At 44.5% G+C, this 26258-nt stretch overlaps 3 protein-coding genes and 1 pseudogene across 5 annotated transcripts; 3 read left to right on the top strand and 1 right to left on the bottom strand.

The window, feature by feature from the left end:
• Positions 1 to 15846: 15846 nt before the first annotated feature.
• LOC147462699 (aquaporin PIP2-1-like) lies at positions 15847 to 19234 on the top strand. The gene is made up of 4 exons (XM_086484987.1): positions 15847 to 16240; positions 17817 to 18112; positions 18266 to 18406; positions 18840 to 19234. The coding sequence occupies exons 1-4, from the start codon at positions 15976 to 15978 to the stop codon at positions 18957 to 18959; spliced, it is 822 nt and encodes a 273-aa protein (XP_086341113.1). The 5' UTR covers positions 15847 to 15975; the 3' UTR covers positions 18960 to 19234.
• A 528-nt stretch (positions 19235 to 19762) lies between these two features.
• LOC147462698 (PRA1 family protein B5 pseudogene) lies at positions 19763 to 21168 on the bottom strand (annotated as a pseudogene). 2 transcript variants are annotated; one of them, XR_015184545.1, is made up of 2 exons: positions 21029 to 21168; positions 19763 to 20565 (listed from the first exon to the last, which is right to left on the bottom strand). The product of XR_015184545.1 is annotated as a PRA1 family protein B5 pseudogene, transcript variant X1 (transcript). The 2 variants fall into 2 exon arrangements; XR_015184547.1 differs by lacking the exon at positions 21029 to 21168 and adding an exon at positions 20672 to 20945.
• Positions 21169 to 21457: 289 nt separating this feature from the next.
• LOC147462697 (uncharacterized) lies at positions 21458 to 23435 on the top strand. The gene has a single exon (XM_086485013.1). The coding sequence runs from the start codon at positions 21767 to 21769 to the stop codon at positions 22133 to 22135; it is 369 nt and encodes a 122-aa protein (XP_086341139.1). The 5' UTR covers positions 21458 to 21766; the 3' UTR covers positions 22136 to 23435.
• A 17-nt stretch (positions 23436 to 23452) lies between these two features.
• LOC147462696 (uncharacterized) lies at positions 23453 to 25332 on the top strand. Its single transcript, XM_086485025.1, has 4 exons — positions 23453 to 23774; positions 24214 to 24630; positions 24742 to 24881; positions 24931 to 25332. The coding sequence occupies exons 1-4, from the start codon at positions 23772 to 23774 to the stop codon at positions 25259 to 25261; spliced, it is 891 nt and encodes a 296-aa protein (XP_086341151.1). The 5' UTR covers positions 23453 to 23771; the 3' UTR covers positions 25262 to 25332.
• Positions 25333 to 26258: the final 926 nt, after the last annotated feature.

Below are 26258 nucleotides of genomic sequence, written 5' to 3'. Positions count from 1 at the left end.
ATAATAATATTGTACATACTTTTACAAGAAAAGTACAGTTTGAAATCTTTGAAGGAAGACCTAAAAGTCCCTTGCTACTTAAATTACATGAGAAGATCTTTGTTGCCGATGAGTATAGCTATGACCTACAAGAATCTTTTCAAAAGATTAAGGAGACTATATCCATCTCTCAACAAAGGCAAAAAGCTGCTGTTGACAAGCACAGAAGGTCTTTAACGTTCAAAGAAAATGATTGGGTCCTACTTAAGTTTCCCGAGGCTCGATTGAGGCAAACAACGGGCAAAAATCTTACGGACCATCATAAGTATTATGCTAAACTAGAAAAAAGATACTATGGTCCTTTTCAAAAGCTCCTCTTGGATCTTCTTCTCATGCTCTTGGAGCGAGTTGATGACATCCTCCAAGTTTGGTACAAACTCTTTTTCTTTCAACACTGTGACAATCTAACCATAGTCTGCATCTGGTACCACTTTGAGTAGAATGGCTACTTGGTCTTCTTTCTCCATCGCGCATTTAATGTATGCCGACTGAGTGTATATGCTCTTCAGTTGGTTGATAAGAGAAGAAATATCTTCTTCTAGTTCCATGGTAAGTCCATAGAGCTATACTTTGAGAGAGATTTTGGAGTGTTTGGCTATAGCTCCAAAGTGTCTCTCAAGCGTGGCCCATGCATCATATGAAGTAGTGCATTCGTCTAGGTAGTGGATGTGATTATCCCCTATAGCAGTGAGAAGGATCCCCAATGCTCGCTCATCCCATGCTATGAATTGTGCATGAGAACCTCTAGTCTTGATTCTTTATCCCTCTCCCAATGGCTTGATCGTGGACGATAGTTGTTTTTTCATTGGGTAGCCCTTGGTCTTTATCTGCCATGTATGGAAGCCTTGGCCATCAGAAATCATGAGATTATCCTAGCCCATAGTGCACCCCAAGTGTCGTGTGGGAAAGCTCTTCCCCTTGGTGTAGGGCAGTGTCTAATTTCCTTGTGAATTTACGAAAGACTTTGTGAAGTCATTCTCCACTTTATGGATCACCTCTTCAAAAATTACAAAGACTTTGAAGACCGTGGTTTACAAAAAAGAGTGTTACAAAATGAAAAAGGATATAATTATGAGCAAGTGTTGTTGTGAAATATCCACCACGAGAAGCCTTGAAATTTTGGGGGTTTTTAAGCCTTAATAAGGGAGATACAAAAGAGAGGCTTGAGTGGCCGTGGAAAAACCTTCTTGTGTGAGGTTTTTGGGATCACTTGAAGAGAGTGTGTATGAGTCTCTGTTCTACAAGCCTGCGAGAAAGTCACCTGAGTTGAGCTAAGGCTAGGTTTGCATAGGCCAAGTTTCAAGCCATGGGAATGGGCTCTTAATGTGAGGTTGGTTTGGAGTTCGAGCGCGAGGCTAGGAGCACATGAGCAGCCTCTTGTAGATCCAACAACGGCTATGAATGGAGCTAAATGCAGTGCGGCATTCAGATGCAAGAGGAAGCAGCAAAATGACGTGGGATCTTTTGCTTCCGGACCCGACCATGCATAGACAGCTTTGAAGAGATCACTCACGTCTGCCATCAAATTCCACCCAAACTAAGGCGTGCACATTGACCTTGCGACCCCATCGCGACAAATATAGTTCATTACCTGTAAGCCAAGGGACCTTGGGAGTTTGCTTGTCCATCTCTCCAATCTCGCAGGTGATAAGCCTTTTGCAGCAAAAAAGCGAGGGCTAAAAGCCTCCAAAAATCTCCAAATTGAGAATAATTGGGCTCATTTGAGAGCTATGGTTGAGAGGCCAGCAGACACACATCAATTGAGGAACCTTGAGACTATAATGAGTTCAAATGTGAAGTGCAAAAGCGGGATTTGTGCTAACACACGTACACATACAAGTGAACTAACAATCCAAGTTTATTGTGCAATAAAATGGGGTATAGGAGGGCCTCTTTATTTGGCAGTTTAAGGGAATGCTTAAATCTTAAGCCAAGTTTGACCAAGCCTAAAAGAGAGGGCAAAAAGGCCTATGCTGAGATTTTAAAAAAATCCATTTCCATATTTTGAATTTGAAAATAGTTTATTTAGTAATCCAAAAGACAGGGGGGTAAATGAATTTTCAAATGTCTTTTTCCCACCCCTCTTCTCTCTCTAACATATAAATCACTCTCTCTCACTTAGAACTCACTAAAGGAGGCACTTTTTAGCCCCCCTGCTAGAAAAAGCAAATTTTTCACATTGTCTCTCTAAAACGTGAGCCAACTCTCTCTCTCTGTCTCTCTCTCTCTCTCTTTCTCTCTCTCTCTCTCTCTCTCTCTCTCTCTCTCTCTCTCTCTCTCTCTCTCTCTCTCTCTCTCTCTCCCCTTTTCTCTCATGTCACTTTCTCTTCCAATCATTAAGGAACATTCTTGGCTGTCTCTTTCTGAAAAAGTGCAGATCCTCCAAGGTTGCAGATCTGTCCTCTCTCCCACTCTCTCTTCCTCTCTCTCTCTCTCTCTCTCTCTCTCTCTCTCTCTCTCTCTCATGCTTCTCCCACTCTAGCTCCAGCTGAGTACAATGGAAAACTCCATTACCTCTCTGTACTACAGCATTTCTCTCTTTATAGTCATGATCAACAATTCGAATTCAAAGGAGATTGAGCTGCACTCCCTCTCTTTCTTCCCTCCACAACATAATCTTTTTCTCTTAACTCTGAGTACTCTCCACTTATTTCCTCCATAGCCACCTTCACCTGCTTGTAGCAGTCACCATTACACATTCTCACTAATTTGCTTGATTAACTAACACAATGTCCTTCAATTCCCCACCACTGCAAGACATTACTAACAAATCAAAACGATATTGATTAAACACTAATTTAAAGCAGGAGTATGCAACTGTGTGACTTGGCACATTTAATCCCAATGTTGGAGACCAGCTACGGAACCATGGATGCAAGGCAATCAACTTATTGTGATCCAATGACCAATGCATCACCGCCTTTGTGTAATGTCACTCAGCTACTGCGATTTATTGGAGATGGGAGAGACGGACTGTTTGGCTACTGCTCGAGATTACATTCAACTTTTTCCAATGAAAGGAAAGCAAAAAAACATCTCTGTACTGCCTATTCTTCATTGTAAGAGAAGTACGTGAAAGACATTCAGCAAGTCAGAGAGGAAGCCAATGAGAAGACGAAGAAGCTTAATGACGATATGTCAAAGCTTATTACAAAGGCAAAGCATCAAAAAATGGAGCAAGAGCGTCGTCTAGACAATTATGTTCAGCTACAACACAGTGCACGTAATATGCGCCGGCGAACCAATCATCTCACACACATTCCATTGGGCTATCACATTCACAACCGCAAGAGACATGCGATGTCTATACTATCTTCAAGAGGTGGAGCTCAAAAGAAACGTATCCATCAAACTCGGTAGGAATACAAACGCAAGCTTCTAATTTCGTACATTTTTTGTAGGTTGTTGTAATATTATTTCAATATGTAGGAACTTGGCTCGGACGATGATGGGAATCGAGTCCAATGCTGAAACGATCGGACATACTCTGCTGTAGCATATCATCAAACCAAAGGGGTTGGTGGAGCTATTGGATGAGCCATCTAATGCTGGCATTGCTAAAGTTTTGCACCATAAGTATTTCAGTGAGCTGAAGAACATTGTTTCACCTCAGGAGATGATGCAGGTGTGTGACAGCGCAAGAATAATTTTCAAGGCCTACAAAGCTTTGTATAGGCTTGTCAAACTAGGTCACAAAGAAAAAGGTTTGTTTAGGTTGCTGACAACACCTTACAGTGTTAGCGTCGCAAAAAGGTGCGCCAATAATGATGTTGCAAGCTTGTTGGGTGGATTTCAATATGTGGAGGATGTCCTGCCACTAGAAGAGAACAAATATTTTCGTTACAACGAGTTCAATAATGTCTATGTTGACTTGTTGAAGCTCCAGGAGTCAATGATCAGATTTTTTTGGGTTGACACAGGAAGAGTGTGATAGCAAAGTTATATTTGTCATGAAACTTGATGAGTGCCAGATTGTCAAAGGTCAACGGCTCGAAAGGGTAAACGTTACGCTTATGAATAGAGCCTTGGTGGGCATTGATGTTGAGCTAAATGCGAGCGAGAAGGAAAACACCTGTTTAGGTGTTCAATCTGAGAAGAATATTTGGTGGTTGGCAGCTTTGAATCTCCCACATGAGACACACAAGTCTCTCAAATGGTATTTTAATCACACCCCAATCGTTGACGTCATTCGGTAACAACAAGAAGGACAACGATTGCAGGTTTCAGGTCTGGGTACGTTCCAAGTGGAGTGGCATTTGGCAGGAGACTTGAAAACTCTCAAGTGTATGTTAGGATGCAAGCAAGGTGCAATGACCCTCTTTCCATGCATTTATTGATGCCACATTAAAGTCTCATTAAGAACTGAGGGCAAGGGTAAGGGTAAGGGTGGCAAAGCTGCAGTCAATTCTGTGAAATGTGTGACCACTACACAAACAATGGGTAAAGCACTCCAACAATGGTTCCAAGGTATCCTCAATTGTAACCAGAGTGTACCCCCTAATCGAGACATGGATGATCCAAATTGGGATCCTATTCTACCAATTCCTCAGATAAATGTGCATGTGTGCACTCTTCATGCCCGTCTACGAATTCTTGACAAGTTGCTGATGCTCCATATTAATTATGCTTGGAATATGGAGCCTACAAAAAGAAGGGAAGAGTGTATCAGAGAACTTGAATCTATTCTATTAAGTGTTGGCCTTCATGGTGGTGCAGTAGAGCTATCAAAGGATAGGAAGGCATCTGGAAGTGCAGAGGATCGTCCTAATAAAATATGTATGGGTGGTAGTAAAGCGAGGCATATGCTTTCAGACTATTCTAACTCTCAAAGTCCCAAAGAGTTTCAATTGTGGAAAAAGGTGTGTGACATTACCACCTACAGAGGTAACCAAGCAGCCCTAGGAAGTAAGCGTGCTAGTGTATGGCAGTCTGTAGATGATATTTTTTATTTGCTTGAAAAGGCAAATCTAACTTCTACTAAGATATCCACTTTAAAATTTGCAATCAATAGTTTCACAGCGCAAATGGTGGATGCCTGGGGGGAGACACACATAACACATTACATGGTGAGTTAAACACTTTGTCTTTGGATTAAAAAAAACATCAGTGTTTGAACTAAAGGTTTATATTTTTGCAGCATATTCTTTTTGCTCATAGCTCATTTTTTCTTGACACATTCGGCTCATTGGGCATCTGGAGTAGCCAAGGAATGGAGTGCTCACACTATCAAGAAAAAGCATTGTATTTTAAAAATACAAGGCATGGAGGTGGGAGGAAAAAGAGCAATGCCCTGCACGAAATGTTCAATTGGTTCTACAGAGTTTTAGCGCGAAGAGAAAGGAAGAAGACTAGAGTGCAAAGAAGCTTGAAATGCAGAATAGAGAAAGTGGTTAGCGTGAGGCGATCGCAATCATATCATGCTTCTAGTGCAAAAGATCGATTTCGACGGTGGTTGGCCACAAGGCGAAGAAATGGCAGACATTGGGTGGAAAATCAATAAATTTCTGACACTAACCATTCCTATATTAAGCTTACATTGTAATGCCACATGATTTGTTGACACCCCAATCAGTGGTTTCATGTAACAAATTTCGACAATTTTGGAGTTATTTTGGATTTTTAATGGTATTATTGAGTTTTTAAGTTTGTTTAAATAAAATTAGTACTATATAAGTCAAAACTCACAACTTGAAGTTCATTTTTTGTTTGCACATTCTAAAAGATCCACTCGAGCACAAACACACACGCACTCAAATCTTGCACCACATGGACGATTCACATGAGCAGGCTGCCACTACGCACAATACCACCACAACCACTCACACCGTAGAAAATCCGCAGCCGAAAATCCATGCAAAATCCACGACTTCAAATCCACATCCTCAACCACAAGTGGATAACCCAGTACCCCAGCTTGCTCCAAACACCCAAGAGCCTCCCCAACCATCAAATCCAGATGATCAAAGCAACATGCGACACATATTTGGAGGTCTCGATGATTTCACCCATGCCACTCGCACACCTCTTCCAGATCCCCCACCGATTTCACCTCTTCGTAGAGCAACGCAAGAAACAGAGGAATATCGAGGTCCGCTTCAAAATCCACCACCATCGCCTCCTGCCACAACCAGTGGTGCTCAGGCCACCCCACATACTATGCCGCGGAAGTTTCCACTGCGAATCAAAGAAACCCTAATCAAGGTAATACCAGGCGACCCGGTATCTAAAGCAAAAGAGGCCAAGAGGAGGAAAAGACAAAGGGAGAGGGAAAAGAAAGAGGCAGCTAAAAAGAAAGCCCTGGCAGCACAAGAAGAGCAGAGAAGACAGAGAGAAAGAGAAAAGGCAGAGAGATGAGGCCGAGAGAGCTCATTTGGCCAACTTACAAGCACGAGCAGAGGCAGAGAAGAAGGCGGTAGAAGATAGAGCTCAAGCCACCCAACAAGCAAAGGTTGGGAGCTCAAAGCCTTCAAAAATCCCTCAGAGAGCCAAGCAATGTACAAAAAGAAAAAGGGACAAGGTGACACCAGAAGAGCAGCAAACCAAGAGGAGAGGAGAAAAAAATACAAAGATGATCCTCCTCAATGGGCTAGGCAGGCGGCTCCTCCACCACCACCAACAACACAGAAAAAGCGGAGATGGAGTCTAGGAACAGCGGCTCTGGGTAAGATCAGGAAATACCAAAAGAGCACTGAGCCAATCATACCCAAAGCGGCCTTCTCTCGGGTGGTGAGAGAGATGATAGATGAATACAGTGATTCCGTTACAAGAATACAATGCCAGCTTTATTGGCCTTACAGGATGTCGCTGAAGACATTTTGGTGCAACTTTTTCAAGATGGCATCTCCTGTATGGCGCATGCAAAGCGTGTAACTTTAAAAAATACGGATTTAGCCTTAGCACTAAATTTAAGAAATGAAGGATGCCTTCATAAGATATAGTTTATCCCATGTACTCTCTCTTCATGAGATTTGTAATCTTTCTCTATAATATCAAGTGATGAATTTCTACCATTCGGAGCAATTGTTCAATTTTAATTTGTACATTGTTTTTTATATGTATTTGATTTGCTGGATATGTTAAATTTAAGTTAACCACCATGGCTTTATTTTCGCCCGCCAAGGCACACACGTGCACAGAACCTCGAACATGCAGGCACGGGGCGGTCGGGGGGAGCGTCTCAAAGATAATTTTGCAAAACGGGGCGACAGGGGGGGCGTACGAGCTCAAGAAGGGCATGTGACGCATCGACGACGTCGGGTGGGGTCGGAGGGTGCAAAAAAAGCCCCTGTGCGCCACGGCACGCAGGGAGTAAATCTGCCAGTGGGTGCAAAAAAAGCCCTCGTGTGCCACAGGACGCAGGGAGCAAATCTGCCAGTGGCGCACATGGGCTTTTTTTGCACCCTCCGACCTCGCCTGGCGCCGCCGATGCGTCACATGTCCTTCTTGGCCCCGTACGCCCCGCCCGTTACCCCATTTTGCAAAATTATCTTCGAGACGCTCCCGTCGGTCGCCTGGTGCCTACATGTTCGAGGTTTTGTGCACATGTGTGCCTCGGCAGGCGAAAATGGAAATTATTGGACAATATGAATTAAAAAAAGTACTGAATGGTGATAAAAATCATTGACAAAAACATTTATTCTTTATTGATTCAAATATTACATCATGGTCGATTGGTTTTTCTACGAATTACATCTTTGGGTGATGGGCGAATGGCTGACTTGACACCAAGGGAATTTACAATTTCCTCTAGGTTTGTCAACCCTTGACCTAGGCTCAAGGTGCAGTGGGAGGGGACCGAGCCTGGGTGTTTGCCTGTAAAAGTATACAATGCTGCCTCTCGATCCACCAATATACATTTATGAGCGTTTAAGGTGAGAGAATCTTCAGCGAGTATGCCACTTAATGCTTTACACTTTAGCAGCTCTGCATAACCATTCTTGGAGAACTCTGTCTGAGCAACTCTAAGAATCGATGGCCCCAGATGGCTCAGGTAGTTCCAAAGAGAACTATCTCTACCCGTGGAGACATTGCGCGAACCTCCAGTACACATTGCGAATTTATCAACATGATAAGCCGTCTGCAAAGCATTTTAATTGATATTAACACTTGTAGTAAGGAATACTAGAAATTCTACCAGCTTTAGATTTATTTACCTCAGTTTCTTCATCCCTCTCTTCAAGATTTTTCTTTGTAAGATCGATGCTCGATTGATCATCTCTACCAATTGCAATCAGTGGTTTGTGTGGATGAAATGCGCTCTCTGGTACGCTTTCATAGAAAGAGGCACATTATTTTATTTCTACTAGTGTACTTGCTACTGCTTGCACCAACTGTTGCTCATTTTCACTAGGGAGGAAGGAGAGGCTTGCTGGGAGATCTTGGTCTTCGAAATCAATTTGAAAATTGACTTTCTCTTCCTTCCCACTGGGATCCTTCATGCCCACATAGATAGCAAGCACTGCAAGTGACTCATCTTCTCTGAGTCCTAACGTTTTGGCAATGTCGTCAAGTAACAGAAACTGACGATCATCCACCACCACTAGATGCAAAGTGAGAATTTGGAGGTCCGGGATCTCTTCCAGCACCTCATCTCCCTCTATCATTCGATCTTCCTCCTCAGCGGCGTTGGGATCTTGCATGAGTACAAGTGCCATAGATGCTTCAGCCTGCTCATCTATCTCTTCGATAACTTCATTTGATTCCTCCACAATGGTCACAGGAGGTCTCTAGTTGACCTTTTCCTTTGATTTCCCTTGTCCATGCCCTCAAGCACAAGTAACCATGTCCCATGAAATAAATTGGGTGCCTATGCACCCCATGCCCAAATCCATCAGATCATCCTCATCCTCTGTCTTGAAGTCCCATTTCGTGAGGCCTTTAATAAACCTCAACAAGCGAAACCGGAAGTTTTTGTCAGCCGCATAGAGATGCTTCAAGAAATCCACTGGCAACCACGCCGTGTCGGATCCCTCAAAGATTATGGCATATTCCTCCATGTGTTGCGCCATGTAGCTAGTCAAGAAAGCTTCTGAATGCCTCTGCATGAAGGTTGGCAGTGGCCTGCATGTCAATTGTCCCCTCGAACACATTGAGTAGTTCATGTGCTCGATCTGCAAGTCCTACCCTTTCTAATTGTGTGAGAAGTGCATCAGTAGACGTTGCCATGGGTTCGTTCGCGAAGAAGATGCAAAGAGAGCTTAGACCTAGAGTTTGTGAATGTGACAAATGAAGTTTAAAAACTAGAAATTCACTTATATACACAAAGTCACTTTTTTAAAAGCACTTAAATTAATGTCAAAATAACTTAAAACTTTTATTTTAAACAAAATCACGCGAAAAAGCATTGAAAGACACCAACATTGAAGACATTTGTGCTCCACGACAAATAAATTGCACATTTCAAAAGAAAACTTGAACAAGGTGAGAATAAACAAGAATGCGCAGAAACGAGATTCAAAACACCGTATGTATTAATGTGGACAAAATCCATGTCAATTACAAGATTTTACAAAAATACATCGCGGAAACGGAATGTTCTCACACAGAACGCTCTTCTCTTTCCTGGAGCGAACAATCTTTTCAGTGATTACAAAGAGATATTGTTTGGGCAAGGTATATCTGAGATTAAGATACTCGCGAAGGTGATTAAGATGCCAGTCATTGTTCACTGTAATGTGGTGCACTGCATCATCGTGGAGATGTATTTGCGGGTCAACTGATTCTCTAGCAGCAACCTCAGAGTCTAGTGCCTCCCATTCTCCCATCGTTAGCTTCCATCTTCTATAGGGAAAGACCATCGACAAGCTTTGCTTTGCAATATGGTATCTGAACACCACCTTGTCAGCAATAACTACAGAGGACTTGATCTATCTCCCTGGCAGTTGACCACCTTAGTTTCCCATCCAGCTGCAACAAACCCGTTGATCGCATTTCCCCCTTTGCAAGTCCACATTGTTGGTGTCATGTGAACACTCTGAAGTCGAAATATAAACACAAACACATGAAGAGACATAAACCATGTTACCATGGTTTTATGGGAACCATAGGTGCACTTCATTGCTGCTTGCACATCCACCTCGATTCTCCTTTTGGTTGCTGCGATCAAGGCACTGTCTGGCTTATGCCATTCCAAACTCTCCAAGGTTGGTGAGTGAACCAGAGATAGATTACCATATCCATTTCGCCTAGGTGTGACATAAGTATGATCATATAAAAAAATGTCACGTGAGGCAATCTCGGAGGACTGACAACCAACATAGAGCAATTTGCCAAGCTCAGTGTGGATGGCCTCAAAAGTTCCAGTGAAGGACTCTATTGGCTCCCACTCTACAAAATCGGATGGAAAACATCTGTAAACATGAACTCCATGATTCTTCCCTTCCAATGGTGTGCACCTCTTGAGCTGGGCTGCATTGTCACCCACATCATTCTTTTTAACTCCATCGTCACCCAATATCCATTGTCGTTTTGTACATTGCTGCATGAAATGGAGTCAATGACACTCCTAGGTCGTCGAGTACCTGATGATGCCATGGGAAATAGTGGCACAACCTGCACACAAACACTCATGATTAGACATTGCACATCCATGTTCTCAGCTGTATAAAGAGCAAGAATCTTGATGGTACACAAAGGTGAAGGATGCCACTTACTTCTATACTGTTCCACCTGCTTGTTATCTTAATGTGGAAGAAATGTTGCAAAGCTTGAGAGGGGAGTAGATCCTCTCTAGAGAGCTTAATGGAGAAGGAGCAAGAAACTTGTTGCGGAAAGAAAGAAGGATGATGTAGCAGAAGGATATGCTGTAGACTTCAGCTTTAGCTAGAGGTGTTTAGTGAAGCCCATGGAGTAATGGAGAACTTCAGTCTGAGGAGAATGTAGCCCTCAAGAATGCAGTAAGCTTGAGGAGGGAAAGGAGGTTCAAACTTCTGTTGTTGTAGATATTTTGGGAGGGAAAACTGAAAGGAAGGAAAGAGAAACAAGGTGAAGTGAAGATAAGTGAGAGATGGTACAGTAGAGAGAGAGGGAGGGAATGATCAGCACGTTTCTGGAGGGGACCCCTTTTAGGAGAGAGGTGGGGAGAAACTGGCAGCCAGTAGAGAGAGAAAGGATTGGTTTTTACTCAACTATTTAGAGAAAAGTTCATTTTTTGAATTTATAAGAGATTTTCTCTTTGTATTTTATAAAAGAGTACAAGTTTGACCACTTACTTTTAGGCCCTGCCATACCCACCATTTCAGTCCACATGGCATCCACCCATTTGCCCCTTCCATAATCTCCTTTTTAATCCCATGGCAAATAAAGAGGCCCCCTTAGACCCCATTCCCTCATGCCTATCCATGGGTGTGTGGGTAGGTGGGTGTGTGTAGCATGTGGAGTCAATGCAACCATCAACTAAATCAAGTAGGCAAGTCTAGTAGACAAACACATAAAACCTAGACAAGGTAGAGTAAGGCCCAGAGCTCCATGGTGTGGGCTTAGGCACAACTTCCTAACAATAAGAAGCATTGGAAGGCAAAGATACATTCGTAGTTGGTTGCACACATAAATTATGCAGAGAATATGGACAACAAAAGGTCTATGATAGATTATATCTTTACAATCACTAGTGGTGTAGTTTCATGGCAATCTTGTCTATAGGTCTGTACATCTCAGTCTACCATGGAAGTTGCAACGTTAGATGCCAGAATGAAGCTATAAGGATTACTCATCTAGTGGAAAATTTGGGCATCAATGTAGAGGTTTCAGTTTTGCATTGTGATAGTCACAGTGCTACCCAACTAGCAGGGAATCCAGTGTTTCACACAAAGATAAAGCACATTGATGTGAGGTATCCCTTCATTTGTGAGGTGTTGTATAGAACTTGTCAAAATTCACATAGATGATAACCCTATTAAAGTTTAGGCATCTCAAGTGAATTGCCCAATGTGATCCCATTATTTAGTTTGGCTTTTAGGTATTTATTTTAGTTATTTGTCAAAGTCTTGGGTAGGGCAATTTACTGGGATTGCTATATAAGCAACCCCTTGCCTCCATTGTATACACATTCAGTTATTCATTGCCAAGGTTGATTGGTTCAGGAGACTCTCTCTCTCTCTCTCTCTCTCTCTCTCTCTCTCTCTCTCTCTCTCTCTCTCTCGTGCTCACTCCCCTTGGTCTCTACGCTTAGCATTGTCGACTTTGACATGGTATCAGAGCCACTTGGTGTAGCTCGTGCTTGAAGGTCTTGGACGTGGAGGAGCAGCCGGCAAGAGAAGAGAAGAGCATACCCGTCACCGGCACCCTCACCATTCCCCTCCTGTAGTTTCCTTGCGTTGCAAAACACTATCCCAAAGAGCCCCACTAGACACCACTAGCGTTTTGACGTGGATCACCTCCAACCAGCACCAATTTCCCCCCATCCCAACAGCGTTTTGGAATGCAGCAGCTATCAACGCCCTTGGCGAGCTTGTGCCCTTGCGTTTTGAAATGCTGCTAGTCGACAGTGCCCCTTTGGAGACGACATCCGACCCCGCTTCTCTTGCATTTTGATATGCAGTGAGACAGATTGGGAAGGTGTGGCTTTGTGCCTAATTTACGAATGTTGTGGAACGGCATGAGAGAAGCAAAACTTAGAGCTCTAGAGAGGGACAACAAGAGCAGTTCGGGAGCATTTTGAAGCTCAAAATTTTGGGCAAAGCTCCGTGGATCGGCTTGGGAGAACAAAAAGGCGGGAATTTGGAGTTGAAGGGAGGAAGTTTCTCGGAGTGGCTTGGGAGACGGAAAGGCAAGCAAATTAAGAGAGGGACAGCTTGGAGTTCTTGTGGCTTGGGATTTTTTGTGGCCCTTGGAGTGCGAGAAGGAGTACAAGTTTCCAATTCTTGCAAATTCAAATTGTCCTCCCCTTGCTTGAGCACCCACGACAACAACAACCACAAGCAACAAGTGGCTATGGATAACGGATCGTTAACCATCCATTTAGCGGCCTATGCACCGGCACAGTTCTCAAGGAACCCGGAAAATTGTTTGGCTCGAGTTTGTGAAGTCAAAAGCAAATGGAGGAGTTCGCTAGAGGACAGCAACAAAGGTCAGTTGGACAAGGATGGCAGTACCAGTACTTAGATAGTTGCCTTGGTACCTACGAGGTACGACTAGAGTTGTTATAAATGCGACTTGACGCTTTGTTTGGCTCGGGAGTTTGAAGCCAAAGGCAAAAGCAGGAACTCACAGGAAGACAAGGATAAAGGCAAGCTTGATAGAGATTATGTTAAGAAAGATTTGACAATGGAGATCGACATGGCACACGTGGCGGTGGCCACACTGGCCTCGACGTCAGAGTTCTAGTCAAATGGCAGGTGTCACCACTAGCTTCAGCTAGAGAGAGGCTTGTGAGTGGCAGAGAGGGGCAAGCAGTGCTCCCTACAATTAATTTGGACCCTTGTGTTGGAGTTCAAGGTATTGGTGTTTGGACCCATAGGTCGGAGTTCAATGCACATGCATCTGGCAGAGAACCAATCAGACGTCTAAAACACTATGGATGGGCGCACCAATTCATTGTTGTTGGTCATATTATGGACAAGATGTGTTCCAATATTTCATTATCTTGGAGTTTTATATTTTGGACGTGATGTGTTCACAATTCACGAATGGGGATTATTGGACGTAGTGTGGACTACAGTTCAAAGTTACTACGAAGGCAACCGATGCTCAAGATGGCATTACTTTCAGGTACAAAGTTGAGGAGAGCAACACCGAGGTGTATCCAGTATCCCGGCCGGTGTTGGGGTGTCCATGGTAGCATCTTCATCGACTTGGTCTCACTATTGATGTCCACTATGAGCTGCAGAGAGGGTGTTAAAGTTTAGGCATCTTAAGTGAACTGCCCAATGTGATCCCCTTATTTAGTTTGGCTTTTAGGTATTTATTTTACTTATTTGTCAAATTCTTGGGTAGGGCAATTTACTCGGATTGCTATATAAGCAACCCCTTGCCTCCATTGTATACACATTCAGTTATTCATTGCCAAGGTTGATTGGTTCAGGAGACTCTCTCTCGTCCTCTCTCTCTCTATCTCGTTCTCACTCCCCTTGGTCTCTGGGCTTCCGCATCGTCGACTTTGACAAACCCTTCTCACCTTCTAAGCAAAGTTAACATTGTCTAGTTATGGGAAATGGGTAGAGAACCAAAATCTGCATACCTTGTACAAATGTCCATACCGTTCTTTAAGTGGGTAATGGTTGGGGTTGAAGGGTCACTATGCCCACTTGGCCGTGTTTGATTGCCCTCTAGCCCTTTACTAATTCACTTATTCTTATCAAATAGTAGACAAATAAGGATCTACAGCAATATGTGTCGTTGCATCGAGGCTTTGTCCACAACCTATGTGTCCTCTCCTCTCTCTTGCCCTTCGTCTATACGCATAGGCTCGCCTTCACCTGCTAACAAAAGATCTCTTTTGATATGATTGGTATTTTATTATATGGATTGCACTTACCTTTTTTATAATCCTCTTCTTAGGATTTCATAATGAACAATGAGATATTTTCATAATGAACAATGAACAATGAGATATTTTCTCTAGGTAGTTCAACTTGTCTTACAGGAGATCCGTCTCATCACCATTCAAATTTTGAAGGTTACTAGTTTCTCTCTTATTTTTGCAATTGAGGGCAATTGCTTCTTGAGGAGGATTGTTATCGATGCGCACACCATATGTGATCAAACTTACTACCAAAGGCCAATTATTAGCTCAATTGTAGCCCAACATGAGAGTATGCCCCCCCTCCCCCTCTCTCTTTCTCTCTTCCATTTAAAATCCTCAAGAAAATGAACAAATTATGGACCAACATGATATGCCCATTCACCCACTATGAGAGAATGTCCAACAAACGGAACCAATAGGTGAACCTCTCTGAGTGTGTTGAGCACTCTTGATAGTGCATACAGGAATTATCTTTAAAGGGGTGTTCCTGTATCTTTAAAGGGGTGTAGGGACTTCAATATCAATGAAAGGGAGGCCTCTCTTTCTTATTCTTGAGCTACAAGAGAATAGAATTAGGCACTCTCCATAGGATCCATGAATGGGGGTCAAACAACATAGCTTTCGTTAATGTAATCAAGATAAAGTTCCTCCCTTTCACGTGTGGCTAGAAAATGCAAGAAGAAGTAAAAGGTCGGCAATGTGAGGCCACCGCCCCACAAGCTTTCATGGGGTCCTCCCTTTGTCTAAAAGCCTGAAGTGACCCTTACACCCCCAAAAAGTGTAACAATTATTTCTCAAAATTGTCATGATTTTAGACATCCATTTCCACCCTCATTTTCTTTCCTTTTCATCTTCTCAAAAGGTGGAAGAGTGTGAGGGGGCTGTGGATTCCCTCTTTGTCCTTTCCGTTTTAGAAAAATAGGGGTGGTTTTTTTTCCAAATTTTAGGGCTAGCATGCCAACCCCAATGCTCGACGGCGGAACTCTCGAGGGTCGAGGGATTGCCGAATCGTAAACTTGATATCGGCTACGCTATCGCTTGTTGGTGTCCTTTCCTTGTACATAAGCTGACATATGAACTTTGCATTGTTAAAGTGACATGGTGCATCTTAGAGACATAATGTGGTGGGTTGAACTCGTGATAATTTTGTTAAGTGGGGAAAATTGAGTATTTTAGCAAAGAAGGATGTCATTGCGTGTAGCAACTTCTAGAGTTAAGCAATGGTAGTCTATTTTCAACACCAAATGATTCCTTTGTGAGTTTATAATAAATTGAGTTCTTTATGTGGCATCTTACTCACTATAAGTTGAAGGGGGAGCTCATCATCATTTGTGGGGAGGGAGGACAGAAGAGTAGTGAAGGCTCTTTGAAAGGCAGGGGCAGGGGCAGGGGCAGGGGCAGAAATGGAAAGCTTCTGAGGAGTTAGAGAGAGAAGAGGGGGAGAGAGAGAGAGAGAGAGAGAGAGAGAGAGAAATATGAGTAAGGAGCAGGGCAGCATGAAGGACTACGAGGACCCGCCACCAGCAGCGCTGGTTGATGGGAAGGAGCTGGTGCTTTGGTCCTTCTACCGTGCAATTATTGCCGAATTCGTGGCAACGCTGCTCTTCCTTTACATCTGTGTCGCCACTGTCATCGGTGCCGTACACGCTGCCTCCTGCGGTGGCGTTGGCCTGCTGGGCATTTCGTGGGCCTTTGGCGGCATGATCTTCGTCCTCGTCTACTGCACTGCTGGCATCTCAGGTCATCTCTCTCTCTCTCTCTCTTCTGTTGGATTTGGGTGCTGATAACACTAATTTTTTGCTCTTCCAGAAAGCTTAATCATTCAACCAATTTGGGGGGCAGGGGGAGGAGGAGGGGGGTGTGTGAAGAGAGAGAGAGAGAGAGAGAGAGAGAGAGGGTCAGTTCACATTGGAGTTCTCGGAATCTAGCAGGGTTTTTGCAATTCTAGCTGGTTATAAATATAGTAAACCTCAGTCTTTTGCCTGAAAACCTTGGTCTTTTCCCTGTTGCGAATTTTTTTAGTGCCCATGCAGGATTCAAAAAAAGAGAGAACGGTCCCTAAGGACTTAGATCATGTCTTTGGGTGTGATGGGATGCCTCTCTTCCTACCTGTGAGGCCGTTGTACATAGGGTGTGTGCGTGTGTTTCAAAGTTCTTGTACTCTCTTTTTTAAAAAAAGAGAGAGAGAACAAAAAAACCACCAATTAGTTTGCAACTAGTTCCCTCTCGGGTTCCTGTGGGTGGGGAGAAGCAACTGTAGAAAGGACAAGCGACTTAAATAGGGTGTGCCATGTTTTCTTCAGTAAAAATCTTGAAGCATGAGATGAAAGCCTGGAAAAAGCTCACTTCACTTGGCATTGAGGCCTCCACGTGAACAAGTAAATCATCAGTTGAAGGCTGCCTACAAGTTTGCAACTTGCTCCCTTGAACACGATAAGCACCAGAAGGTATACAAACATTGCAATCGAAAATACGAGGGAAAGTATCATTCACTTTGCCATATGGTACTAATCTACTAGCTTAATTCAACGGTTCACAATTGCTCACAAGAGTTCAAGCTTAATCCCAATGATTTACAACCGCCCCAAAGCAGAGTTTGGGCAAAAGATCGTGGCTTACAATTGTGCCACTTTGAAATTCAAAAACGCTCTTTGAGCGGAAGAGCAAAAGGAAAAAATCCCATCTAGGATTTGACTGATTTGAGGAAAACGATGTAAAATCAGTCAAAGTTAGCTCTGACAGTAAAATTTTCCTCTTGGAAAATTGATTAAAAGGAATTGTGTTTGGTTGCATAGATGTTTCTTCCTGAACACTGCTCCTAAGGCCAAAGAACAATAAATGCTATATTCTCGAGAAATTGTATGAAGAAACAAAGCTCATGCCAGGGGGTGAGTGGAGAGTCAAGACCTTACTACCCTACAACTATCTTTAGCCTTGAAGAACAAGTTCCATGCAAGAAAGACCCCAAACACAATTCTCTTTCCGCATAGAGAGAGAGAGAGAGAGAGGATTTGCGCATGTAAAGAATTTGCCACAAGGCATCCAAGGGGTGCACCTCAAAATTCCTCGCCGTACTCTCGTCTGTCTAGCTTACAAGTGTGGCACCCAAGGGCTGGACCTCAAAATTCATCCCTGTACTCTCGTCTGTCTAGCTTACAAGTGTGGTATTGAGTGCTGGTTCATGTATTTTGAGCGAATTCAAGTTCTACAGATTTTGTCAATCATTTTAAAAGCATCGAGCTTAATTTGTATGCTACAAATTTCCAATAGTTTTGCTATCATCTGTCTATTAAATCACTTGCTTTCATGATTGTAGGGGGCCATATCAACCCTGCTGTAACATTTGGACTGTTCCTTGCACGAAAAGTGTCACTGCCGAGGGCTTTCTGCTATATAGTGGCACAATGCCTAGGAGCAATATGCGGAGTGGGCCTAGTAAAGTCATTCCAGCATTCTTACTACATCCAATCAGGCGGCGGTGCCAATGTTGTAAATCCTAACTACTCCAAGGGGACAGGACTAGCAGCCGAGATCATAGGCACTTTTGTCCTTGTCTATACCGTCTTCTCTGCCACCGATCCTAAACGCAATGCCCGAGATTCCCATGTACCGGTATGTTTTCATCCACGCAATCCACATTAAAAATGTACTCTTAGAATACTTGAATAATTAGGATTTTACGATCCTGACAATATTTTCAATCCACAAATGGCATTCAAATAATTGTTTTCACCAACTCAACAAATCCGTCCTTTTTTGCTGCAGGTTCTCGCACCTTTGCCCATTGGCTTTGCTGTTTTCATGGTCCATTTAGCAACTATACCCATTACTGGGACAGGCATAAACCCTGCTCGAAGCTTTGGAGCTGCTGTCATATATGGCCACAAGCAATCTTGGGATGATCATGTATTTTGTGCTTTCCTTCAACCTAGTAGTTTAGATGGCACCAGCATTCAATCGTAAAATGTCACAAAAACCATCTTAAATTAATACTTCCATTCCCACTTCACCACACATGATTTCTGCTGGTAACTCACCATGAAAAATCCTATTCAACTTGGCTCTTAATGGTATAAAAGCCTTCAAACAATACCTCACATGCAGAAACACTTACCGTGACCATGCCAATTCACATTCAACATAACAACAAATCAAGCTTATGAGAATGCATGAACACATCACCAACAGCATCCAAGATGCATGCATTGATCTGCATCCACCACGATGATCTGCAAAACACAAAATGTTCAGGTGTCGGGTAAGCCAATGGGAAGCCCGCTCGTAATTAAGAGTGCATTTTGGGCGACTACAAGATTCATGATTTGTTGTGTGTGTGCAGTGGATCTTTTGGGTGGGACCTTTCCTTGGAGCTGCTCTTGCTGCAGCCTATCATCAATATATTTTGCGAGCAGGAGTATTCAAAAACATGGGCTCTTTTCGAAGCCAATCGACTATATAAAGAACCCAAAGCATGACAAGAAGATGGACAACCTTTACACTTTTCCAAAAACCAAATTTGCATAAATAAGTGCCAACACCCACACATGCCATGTTTTCAACCAGCAAGGCATGTCATGTGTGGTTGTATAGCACTTCCTCCTTTTATGGTCTTGTTCCACAAAGTACAATCATCTCTTTTCTGGCCTGCCAATCTCACATGCAACATACCACCCATGGAATAATGTAGACAGTTTCAGCTTTAGAGACAAGTAATATAACTTTCATGCCCAAAAAGGCTCTCTCTCTCTCTCTCTCTCTCTCTCTCTCTCTCTCTCTCTCTCTCTCTCTCGTATATTTACACATTTAGATGAAATTTGACAGAGTTCCACCACAAAACTAAAGTAGAGCTTAAAGATAACTTGAAGAAGCATGCATATACCCAATCAAACCCAGAGAAAGCTCACATTCACCTTCAAAAAGGATCACAAGTACCGCATACACGCGTGTATACAACACCCCCCCCCCCCCCCCCGGGGGGCCCCACAGGCTGCCTTTAAGCTCAAGGATGCCTTGCCAAACCAGACATATTCATATTCATCCAATAAGCATACACTCAATACCAACAAACAGATTAGTTTTCAAAATATTTTGTGCTAGCAACCCTCTTGAAGAATGCTACAAGCAGGATCAAAGACGACCAGAAATAACCAGGCAACTACATGAGTGGGCATGCACATGCCCATTAATTACAACACAAGATAGCCCTAGAATGCTCCACCCAAAAATGAATAAATTGGCAATAAGGAATACAGGCACAGGATCCACGTAGCATCGAAATCAAAACCCTCCAAGTCACAAACTTGAATGACCGTGTGACAAAATGAATGGTGCCAAACCAAAACAGTATAAACAAGGGAAGATAATGAATCGCTCAAACATGCGTGCTGGGAGGAATGCGTGCATATCCGGAAGCGAGATTCTCTTGCTCATCAAGAAAGAGGTCATCCGGACGTCGAAATGAAGCGTGAACGAGGACGACGACAAGGCCAATAACAATTGCAGAGGTGAGAGTAGAACCTGCTTTGGTGAGAAAGAGACCGACAATCGTGGCAATCGCCAGAACAATAAGCACTTGATTCTCACTGCATGCCCGGTTGAACACGACTAGTGGCTCTGTCCGCCCAAAGTACAAGTAGATCCATGCGGCCACAAGGACAGCAAGCACCACAAGAGAGACAGGGTGCCAAAGAAGGCTCAGGCCAATCACCACAAGCATGAAGATGATGTAATTCACGCGAAAATACATTATATTCTTCAATACTCTGCTCATAGCATCAGCAAAAGACTCCGGTTTGTTGAATGCTTTGCGATCCATGAGCTCGGACCATGGTCGTTGCCGACTCATTACTGCTTGAGTTCTCTCGGCGACTTGGTGTATAACGGCTCGAGCACCTGATCCATGAGATGTGGGTGTTGTACTTGCTGGTTTCCCATTTGAAGACACTCCTTGACTAACCATTGCAAGGTCGAGATCACAATTCCGAGCAACCAAAAGCTCGGAATGTTGAGAATCTATTGACCCTTTAGCCTAGAGATGTTGAGGACCTGCGTCGGAGAGGGTTAATCTACAACAAAGAAGCCAAAGTCAGATCAACACAATGTAGGCAATTTCGAACGTGCATGCATGTGTGTGTTGACGGGTTACACATCTTTTAGAGCACACCTACATACAGCTTTCGTATCGTTTCACATTATGCACACGGCATTGCCCACAAAATGCTGCTTCAGTTGCAAAATGAGCACCATTGACTCGTAGATCTCTCTCTCTCTCTCTCTCTCTCTCTCTCTCTCTCTCTCTCTCTCTCTCTCTCTCTCTCTCTCTCTGTGTGTGTGTGTGTGTGTGTGCGCGTGCGTGCGTGCGTGCAGCAGCGACGACACGGGATACATGCTTGCAGACAAATTCGAAGAGAAAGCCAACGGCAGCGTCTCCCTCTCTCTCTCTCTCTCTCTCTCTCTCTCTCTCTCTCACACACACACACACACACACGCACACACAGACAAGGTTCATTGAGCGAAGTGCCACCATACCTGCGTGAAGACCAAATGCGACGAGGAGGGGAAGATGAGGAGTGTCTCTTTCACATAGGCCGAACTTCGAAGGCCGTTGAATCCATCGAATGTACTTTGTCATTTCCTACTTACAACATGCTGGCGGGACCCCACCCGCCTTAGGACTATATACACATGCACATTTAAAAAGCTCGTTCATGGGATCGACGAAGCAGAATTGGGGCACGATCGGCGAGGCGATCTGGATCGTCTGCGTGGCGGGGCCGGGCTCGGGTAGGAGTTAAACCCGGGCAACAAATGGCGGGATGATGTGGCGCCGGGCGGGTGACGTGGCCTCTGGACGTGGGTGAGATGGCGACATACGATCCACGTCGGCACGAATTATGACGGGGGGAAATCCGACAGGATCACCCGCCATGATTTTGAAGTGGGGTGTGTCACCTCACCTCACCTCAGGCAGTGAGGGGAGCCTCCAGGTCGTCCCGCCATGTCGCCCGCGTAGAACAGCTTGCAAGATGGGCGTTCAACATTGCCACCTCTGTTTTGGGGTTTGAGGGGGTGTTTCAGGGCATCGCGCGGGTCTGTCCAGGGGGTTTCAAGGGCATAGCGGGCAAGGGGGAGCTCTGTCCAGGTTTGCGCAGAGATGGCGGGCAAGGCGAAGAAGGGAGGGAGGACGGGAATGAGGAGCGCCTACTCTACACCTCCGCCAAAGAAGCCTGGTGGAAGGGCTGGGGGGGGAGCCAAAAAGCCGCTACGATGAGAGCCACGTGGTCGAGGGCGGGGCCAACCCCGATTGAGGAGGTCAAAGAGGTGGGGGGGGAGCTCCTTCTTGCAGTGTCTCAGCCCGATGTTGTTCCGGAGCCTTCGCCGGTCAAGACTACTGCTGTGACCGCGGAAAGGAAGAAGAAAGCGGAGAAAGGACCAAACAATGATGATGTTCCTCCATTGGCGGTTGTAGAACCGGAGCCATGCAAGCCTGCTGCTGTTGTGACCAAGGAAGGGAAGAAGGGGGCTTTAAAGGCCCAACAACCAGAACAAGTAAGACAGTTCCCGGTTTTACCTATGAATGTCCGGGTTTATCTGTGGACGTTTGGGTTTATTTGTTCCAATGTGTGCAGGGTTTGAAGATTGCAACGCCTCAGGGCCAAGATGCTCCTCTGTCGGCGGATGTATCTCGAGAGGCGTGCCAAGGTGCTGCTTCAAAGAAAGCTCCAAAGGCCCCAAAGGAGATCCAACGCACAAAACAGATAGGACTCTTCCTGTAGATGCCCGGGTTTATCTGTCATTGCTCGTAGATTTGTGTGGTTTAAGGGAAATTTCTGCCTGTTGTTAAGTGTTCACATGTGCAAGGTTTGAAGAGGGCAACGCCTTTGAAGATTGATGCTCCTCTGTCGGCGGATGTACCTCGAGAGCCATGCCAAGGTGTTGCTTCAAAGAAGGCTCCAAAGGCCCCAAAGATTGCAACGCCTTTGAAGATTGCAATGCCACCGGGCCAAGATGCTCCTTTGTCGGCAGATGTACCTCGAGAGCAAGGCCAAGGCTCTATTTTGAAGAAGGCCCCAAAGGCCCCAAAGGTCCCAAAGGAGGCCCAACCGGCAAAACAAGTAAGATTTGTGCAGGGTCAAGATGCTCCTTTGTCATCGGATGTACCGCAGGAGCCATGCCAAGATGCTAGTATGAAGAAGGCCCTAGCCCCAAAGGCCCCAAAGGAGATCCAACCAACAAAACAGGTAGGAGAAATGCCTGGGTTTATCTGTCAGTGCCCGAGTTGCCTGGGAATATCTTTCAGTGCCTGGGTTTCGCTAGCTGTTAAGTGCTTAGGTGTTTAAGATGTGCAGGGTTTGAATCTGGTTAAAGGATCAGGCGCGTTGAAGAGTCAAAAAAGCGGCCAGTCAAAGGAGGTGAGTAGCACAGCAGGCACCCGACCAGGGGCTCCAAAGGCTCCTAAGGCTGCAAAGGAGGACCAACAAACTAAAATGGTAGGACTGTGCCCGGGTATACCTGTCAGTGCCCGGGTTTACCTGTCAGTGCCCGAGTATTGTGCAATTTTTTTGAAAATTGTGTCGGCTGTAAGGTTTTCACGGGTGGCAATGTGTGTAGGATATAATTGTGCTTGAAGGATCAAGTCCCTTGAAGGTTCATAAGAGTGGTCAAGCAAAGAAGTTGAGTGGCACAGCAGGCTCCGAGCCACCCAAGACACACGTATACAACAAACGGCCCTAGGCAGACTATTGCAATGAAAGTGTGCCTTGCAAGTGTTTTTGGTCCTTGCACCCGGGTTTATGTCTGAGTGCATTGTCATAGGTGAACAAGAGAAAGGCCAAGGCCGATGTGAAAGAGAAAGAAGGTACGGCGGTCCCCAAGCAACAAAATGTGAAGAGGTTGAAGAGGATGAAAGAGGTGGAAGTCCGTGATCCCGTCGAGCGGAAACTTGCTGTTGACGAGGTAAGCCCCTCAAGTGTTGTGCAAGACGCCAATGAATTGTCTTTTTTTATCTTATGGTTTTCCTTTTCTTTGATAAAATGGTTAGGTCAAGGTGAAAGGGCACACAGGCAAGGGGCAGTTGGAGAAGGTGCCGGAGGTTAAGATTACTGTAAAGAGGGATGGTGTGAAGAATAAGGCTAAAAATCATGTGGAGACAGGGCAAGAGGATGAAGGGCCGGTGGATCAGGCTCTTGCCCTTGTCGGCTCTTCAAAGCGGCCCAAGCTTCAAGTAAAGAGAGCAAAACAATCAGGGGCAAGTTGTACTACCTCCACAACTATGGTAAGAAGTCCCTAGGTTTATCTGTCACGGCATGGTGTGCAACTTTCTCTCTCTCTCTCTCTAGTATTCTTGTTGCCCGGGTTTTATCTGTCACGGCATGGTGTGCAACTCTCTCTCTCTCTCTCTTTCTCTCTAGTATTCTTATTGCCCGGGTTTATTTGTCACAGCATGGTGTGCAAATCTCTCTGTCTCTTTCTCTCTAGTATTCTTATTGCCTGGGTTTATCTGTCACGGCATGGTGTGCAACTCTCTCTCTCTGTCTAGTATTCTTATTGCCCGGGTTTACCTGTCACGTCATGGTGTGCAACTCTCTCTCTGTCTAGTATTTTTATTGCCCGGGTTTATCTGTCACTGGCTTGCTTTGCCTTTTGTATTGTATTGGATGTAGACGCCTTATGTTGAGGTTATCAATGGGGGTAATTTGGTGAGGATTTGTCAGGCTGAACCACCATGTGCGAGTCGGAACACTCTCATGGAGAAGCGATCACGGATGATTCAACACTTAAAGAAAGTACATGGGCTGGATGTCTTCATCCCTCAAAGGCTCGGAGGGCGGCCTCGAGGGAGTGTCAACAACGACGTGCCCAAGTCAAGTATACGAGATCAGGTACGGGCCCAGCAGCGCTTTAAGGATGTGAGTCGAAAGTTTGCAGTAAATCGCAAGAGGATTGAGGAGAGAGCAAAGAATAGGGCAGCCCTCACTTGGGACGTTCTTCCGCGCAAGGCTCAAACGGCCATGAAGAAAGATACTTTTATCATGCAGTTTGTGGCCAACCACATGAAAACGATCGATCAAAGGGAAGAGGCAATGAAAAAGGAGATCAAGAGTCACGTGGAGGAAGGCTACGAATCTAGGGTAAGTTCTATGGTCATAGAAGCCAACTTTACTATTTTAATCGGGTTTGTGTTTTTGTAAGTGCCCGGGTTTATTGTATGTCTGAGTTTAAATTAATCTGTTTTAATGCAGCGCCGGATCAAAGTGGGGACCTTGATTGCTCGTAGTGACGAGGATAAAAGCAGCGGGGGGAGTAGCGGAGGGAGTGATGACGAGTCTAACCAGGATGGGAGTGGGGATGATGATCCCGATTATGGTAGCGATGGGGATTAGTGACACAAGAGGTGGCGGTGATGACATAAGTGGTGGGAGTGACATAAGTGTTGCCGATGATGACGATGCTGGGAGTGACACAAGTGGTGGCGGTGATGACATAAGTGGTGGGAGTGACATAAGTGTTGCCGATGATGACGATGGTGGGGGTGACACAATTGGTGGCGGTGACGACATAAGTGGTGGGAGTGACATCAGTGGTGGCGGTGATGACGATGGTGGGGGTGACATAAGTGGTGGCGGTGATGACGGTGAGAATGATGGGACTGATGATGAGGATGAAGGCGGTGGAAGTGGCAAAGGGGACAGTGAGGATGGCGCCCAAGATGTTAGTAGTGACAAGGATGAGGCGCAAGAGATTTTATCTTCACCTGCTTGAGATTGTTTTGAGTGACTATGTCGTTTGTATGATTTTGTTCCACATACTTATCAGCTCTAACATGGAATGTGAACTTTTCATTCTCTCCTTGGCTTATGCTAGGTGGTTACAACAAATTTTTTGGTTTGACATGTTATCCACGTTTACATGTTCGGATGTTAAATTACGTCTGAGTTTATGGATTGACTGGGTTGATACGTGTAACGGGTTTACTTTATCGGTTATCAAAATGCTGTTTGTATGAACTTGCATCACATACTCATCAGCTCTAGCATGCAATGTGTTGGCTTTCCCTTCTCTCTCTTGGCTTAAGCTATGAAATTAAGTTGCTTCATAGTTTGAATAGTGTGCCTTGGGTAGACATCCATGGTATGTGTGAAAGCTGTGTTTGCAAGCTGTGTTGTTTGGTATCATGGAAAATTTCACCATATGGTTTGAAAGCCTCTCTCCCTCTCCCTCTCTCTGTCTCACACACACACACACACGAAAACTCATCCAATGTTTTATGAGGCCTCATCGTGTTTTATGTTTTGGTGCATTAGTCATGCATTTGGTTTTCCTTGGACAAGTTTCAAAAAAAACATTGACATTGCCATTGTGCCTAAGCTATTAGTAGTGGTAGTAGTATTAGTGCTTGTAGTGAAAATCCACAATGATGATGGTAGAAAGAGGAAAGGAAGATGCTGCCAAGAGTATAAGACAATCATACTAGAAGGACAAATCTCTTCTCCACTTGCATCACGTACATTTCTACAACTAAACTATGTTGATAGTCTCTCTCTCTCTCTCTCTCTCTCTCTCTCTCTCTCTCTCTCTCTCTCTCTCTCTCTCTCTCTCTGTGTGTGTGTGTGTGTGTGTGTGTGTGTGTGTGTGTGTGTGTGTGTGTGTGTGTTTTTGAACCTAATTAGTTTAATATTAACATAAAAAATTATTATTGTATAACTTAAATCTAACTATATAGACACTGCAATCTCTATCAAAGTTGAGAAAAACTATA

Source organism: Adiantum capillus-veneris, chromosome 2 (genome assembly GCF_014529385.1).
Source record: "Adiantum capillus-veneris isolate H3 chromosome 2, ASM1452938v2, whole genome shotgun sequence".
Lineage (NCBI taxonomy): Eukaryota > Viridiplantae > Streptophyta > Polypodiopsida > Polypodiales > Pteridaceae > Adiantum > Adiantum capillus-veneris.
Note: the sequence above shows the minus strand (reverse complement) of the source record. Positions and strands in the feature narration are given on the sequence as shown.